The sequence below is a fragment of the Puntigrus tetrazona genome, unplaced genomic scaffold (genome assembly GCF_018831695.1).
Source record: "Puntigrus tetrazona isolate hp1 unplaced genomic scaffold, ASM1883169v1 S000000416, whole genome shotgun sequence".
NCBI lineage: Eukaryota > Metazoa > Chordata > Actinopteri > Cypriniformes > Cyprinidae > Puntigrus > Puntigrus tetrazona.
In genome coordinates this window covers 345,001-349,482 of record NW_025048065.1, presented here as the reverse complement: position 1 = coordinate 349,482, position 4,482 = coordinate 345,001, and the positions used below count along the sequence as shown (strand labels likewise).

The 4,482-nt window shown below is 43.2% G+C and overlaps 2 protein-coding genes across 2 annotated transcripts in view; both read left to right on the top strand.

The window, feature by feature from the left end:
* Nucleotides 1-102: 102 nt before the first annotated feature.
* Nucleotides 103-3,087, top strand: akt2l (v-akt murine thymoma viral oncogene homolog 2, like; the record flags this gene model as incomplete). Its single annotated transcript, XM_043231780.1, is given in 6 exon segments — nt 103-269; nt 1,053-1,267; nt 1,512-1,599; nt 1,675-1,724; nt 1,726-1,775; nt 2,777-3,087. Coding segments are annotated over 6 exon segments (650 nt in total), but the record flags the coding sequence as incomplete, so codon positions are not given.
* A 750-nt stretch (nt 3,088-3,837) lies between these two features.
* The window catches only part of LOC122333929 (NHL repeat-containing protein 3-like), a 5,039-nt gene continuing 4,394 nt past the window's right edge, over nt 3,838-4,482 (top strand). The window contains 3 exon segments of the mRNA XM_043231797.1: nt 3,838-4,002; nt 4,324-4,417; nt 4,420-4,478. Of these exon segments, the coding sequence (XP_043087732.1) occupies nt 3,853-4,002; nt 4,324-4,417; nt 4,420-4,478 (303 nt within the window). The 5' untranslated portion in view covers nt 3,838-3,852.

Genomic DNA, 4,482 nt, shown 5'->3' with positions numbered 1-4,482 from the left:
AGTGAATCAGTGCTGTGTTGATCGGAGACGCTCATTTGTGAAATTGATCAAAAAGACAGACAGATTTAAAATGTAACACTATTGTATGAAAGCTCATTGCAGTCGTGACCGAAGCAGTTGTTCTTGTTCTGTTCGCTCAGCTGGAGAACCTCATGCTGGATAAAGACGGACATATTAAGATCACAGACTTCGGTCTCTGTAAGGAGGGGATCACCGACGAGGCCACCATGAGAACGTTCTGTGGAACCCCAGAATACCTTGCTCCAGAGGTACTGTGAGGTCTGCTGGGGGCCGACGGGGCCCGACAGGGGCCTCACGCTCACAGTTCACACACGTGTGTGTGTGTGTGTGTGTGTGTGTGTGTGTGTGTGTGTGTGTGTGAATGAAAGCCTTGCGAACGAAAAGTTTTGGAAATTAACTGAAAACAACATGGGCATTTTCATAATAAATATACATTCGCCAAACCTTTTTTTTTTTTTTTTTTTTTTTTTTTTTTTTTTTTTTTTTTTTTTTTTTTTTTTTTTAAACGTAATTTTTCCCTCCTTAACTAATATATCCCAAATTACTAGAACATTTTTTGTTCACACATTAAAATGATCCAGCATGGTTTATTAACACAGATGTCAGTCATAACTGTCACCGTATGCACAAACCTACATGTTTTACAAATAAATGCACATTTTTACGAATGAATGCAGATATTCTGCTTACAAACGCCAATTTTTCACAAGCCCTCCCAGATGTCTCATGATTTTAAGGATGAACACGATTATTTTTGGCGATACAACTGGGATACAATTTCTGATTTATAAAGGATTTTGTAAAATAATCCTAAACGTTTGTGACAGTTTCTGAAATGAAAAGTGATATATAGAACATCCATATGCACAAAATGTTTGCATTTATAATAAGAATGCATACTGTGACCGTTGTGATTATAACATCTTGTCTCTTCGTCTTTGTTTTAATTAGCATGTAATTAATAATCTTTCTAAATCCTGATGGTGCGTGTGTTTGGTGAGTCCTGACTCTGGAGCCTGACGTGTGTCCAGGTGCTGGAGGACAATGACTACGGCCGAGCGGTGGACTGGTGGGGTCTGGGGGTGGTCATGTATGAGATGATGTGTGGACGCCTGCCCTTCTACAACCAGGACCACGAGCGGCTCTTCGAGCTCATCGTGATGGAGGAGATCCGCTTCCCCAAGAACCTCTCGCCCGAAGCCAAAGCCCTGCTGACCGGCCTGCTGAGGAAAGACCCCAAGCAGAGGTCGGCCGAGTCCGCTCCGTTCTTTAGCCCCTTTAACAGTACAGATCTCCTCGAAGCACTCGGCCGTAAATCATTAGCTGTGAGCAGAGTTTCTTCAGATGACGATCAGATCATCAATTAATGACTAAATCGGGTATCTCGTATGCAGCAGAGGATAGAGAGAGCTTTGATAACCTGTGGTTTTGTATGTGGCTGGAGCTCCTCGTGGTCAGCTGACGCTGTGAATGCTTCTGATTGGCTGCAGGCTGGGGGGCGGAGCCGAAGACGCCAGAGAAGTGATGGGGCACAAGTTCTTCTTCTGCGTTCACTGGGAGGACGTGCTGCAGAAAAAGGTGCTTCTCGCCGAGTGTTTGCGCCTGAAGGGTCCGGAGGTAGACGCTGACGTCTGTTTCTTGTTGTTTCTGCAGCTGGTGCCTCTCTTTAAACCTCAGGTGACGTCGGAGACGGACCGCGCTTACCGACGACGAGTTCACGGCACAGAGCATCACTGTGACTCCACCGGACAAGCGTAAGATAAAAAACACCTCTCACGTGGAGGTGGGCACACCGTGTTCTAGATCATCGTTTCTTGGAGGAACACAGATATTTTAACAGTGAAGAGATTAAACATTAATACACATTTGACACATATTTTGCAAACTCTGATGTTTTACAAACACATTTTACAAATGAATGGTGATATATTTCAGATAAAGGCAAGTGTTTTCCAAAGAAAAACATTTTAAAAACTCGAATATCACAAACTAGCTTAATTTTTTTATGAACATATAAATATTTTGTAAATGATTTACAGACAAAAGCTAAATATTTCACAGAAAGAAACGAATGCATGTGGTTTCTGAATTGTGAAGAGGGTGGTGTGTGTGTGTGTGTGATGAAGAGTGTGTGTGTGTGTGTGTGTGTGTGTGTGTGTGTGTGTGTGTGTGATGAAGTGTGTGTGTGTGTGTGTGTGTGTGTGATGAAGAGGTGTGTGTGTGTGTGTGTGATGAAGAGGTGTGTGTGTGTGATGAAGAGGTGTGTGTGTGATGATGAAGGTGTGTGTGTGTGTGTGTGATGAAGGTGTGTGTGTGTGTGTGTGTGATGAAGAGGTGTGTGTGTGTGTGTGTGTGTGTGTGATGTGTGTGTGTGTGTGTGTGTGTGTGTGTGTGTGATGAAGAGGTGTGTGTGTGTGTGATGTGAGGTGTGTGTGTATGTGTGATGAAGAGTGTGTGTGTATGTGTGATGAAGAGATGTGTGTGTATGTGTGATGAAGAGATGTGTGTGTGTGTGTGTGTGTGTGATGTGTGTGTGTGTGTGTGTGTGTGATGAAGATGGTGTGTGTGTGTGTGTGTGTGTTGTGTGTGTGTGTATGATGATGTGTGTGTGTGTGTGTGTATTATAAAGGGGTGTGTGTGTGTGATGTGTGGAGTGTGTGTGTGTATTATAAAGGGTGTGTGTGTGATGAAGAGGAGTGTGTGTGTGTGTGTGTGTGTGCGCGCTGGCTGATATTTCCTCTCTGTTGTGTTTCAGCGAGCCGCCGGGACGTGGAGGACTCTGGGCCGGTCGCTCACTTTCCTCAGTTCTCTTACTCCGCCAGCGTACGAGAGTGACTCCGTCCCATAATGCATCTGGATGGACTGAAGTCACGCGTGTCTCAGATGAATGTATTGATTAGCGGTGCTCAGAATGTAAAGCCAGGCACGCTGCTGTGGTTCCTCTTAATCACCGGAGGAAGACGAGCAGCGCGTCATTTTAAGTCCGTTTCTGTCACGAGGTCACAGACAAACACTAAGTGTCACGATCACAATCACAAACATTAAAGACTTTCATCCTGTCCCTCAGACCGAGCCGTGCCTGTGTCTGCTTCTCTTCACCCTCAAACCCAGCGGGATGTTTCTAGAAACACTTCAGCCTGGTTCAGTTTCTAACCATTGATCATAATAGAAGAAAAAGACTCATTAACTCTAATAAGATATCATATTTAATATGCACATATTATCTAAGGTTTCGATGATCAAACTTTCCTGTTAAACACATTTCACACACACTCTCAGGTCTTCTGACTGCTAGTTTAGAGAGCTTCCTCCAGGAAAAGCTCTTTCAGTGTAATTGTAGTGAAATCTGGGCTGATTCTGATCAAGTAAAGCTCATATCTCCAGATGAACTCTTACTGTCTTTTACTTGATTTTCTAGAAGAATCTGATCATCAGGATCTTTTGAGGAGCTTTACTTTCACTGTTCCTCCAAAACATCTCACATCTTCTGAGGAGACTTTATCTCTTCATTATATCTTTAGATCAGAGACATATTATTAGAGATGATAGAGCTCATATTTCTATAAGTTCATGTCGGTATGAATTCGCATTTTGCTCCAAATAATTATATTTGGAGCAAGAAATAATAAAAGAAAATAAGTCCAAATATTTTTTTTCGAATAGTTTTATATATATATATATATATATATATATATATATATATATATATATATAATAAATCCTAACTGTGAACAATTAATTTTTAATTTAATAATCGCGTTTAATGACGTCAGGCCGTTCTGGCGTTCTTCGCTCACGTGACGTGCTGCAGCGGCTGTCAAGTGCGAGCCAATGAGGTTCGAGGAGTCGTCACGTGATCACAACAGGAAGTGCCGCCGGACAGCGATCTCTATGAGAAGGCGCGGCTGCTGCTGTCTGCTCGCTCTCAGCATGGCGTTTCTCCTCTTCCTCATCTTCATCTGCGGCTCCTTCAGCTCTCACGTGAGTCTGATCCATCGATCGATAAAATGATCGCTGTTTCACCTGAGAGCGAACGTCACGTGATGTGTGTGTGTTTACCTGTAGCATGCTAGTTATGTAATATTAGCTTTAAATAAGTGGTTGTTATTGTAAATATTACATTACTAGCATGCTAATACGGTGTTACTATGGTAAACCCAGGCTAGTACTGTGGAGCATTTCGGTACTTCTTGTTAGTACACCGAAAAATCAACAAATAGAGTTTAAGAATGTCTCAGGACATGATATTATCCACGGTGTGTCATGTTTCTCGTGTTGTTTCTGTCTGATGTTTGTTCTCAGACCAGTGTGGCGTCCAGATCTCGGCCCGAGTTCAGGGTTTCTGGTCGGGTTCTGTATAAACTGGACCTCTCCTGGCCCCAGAAGCCCGAGGTGTTCACGGACAGGTGTTTGGTGTCGCGGTCGATCACCTGAGAGGTCTGGTGTATGCGGCTCAGGTGA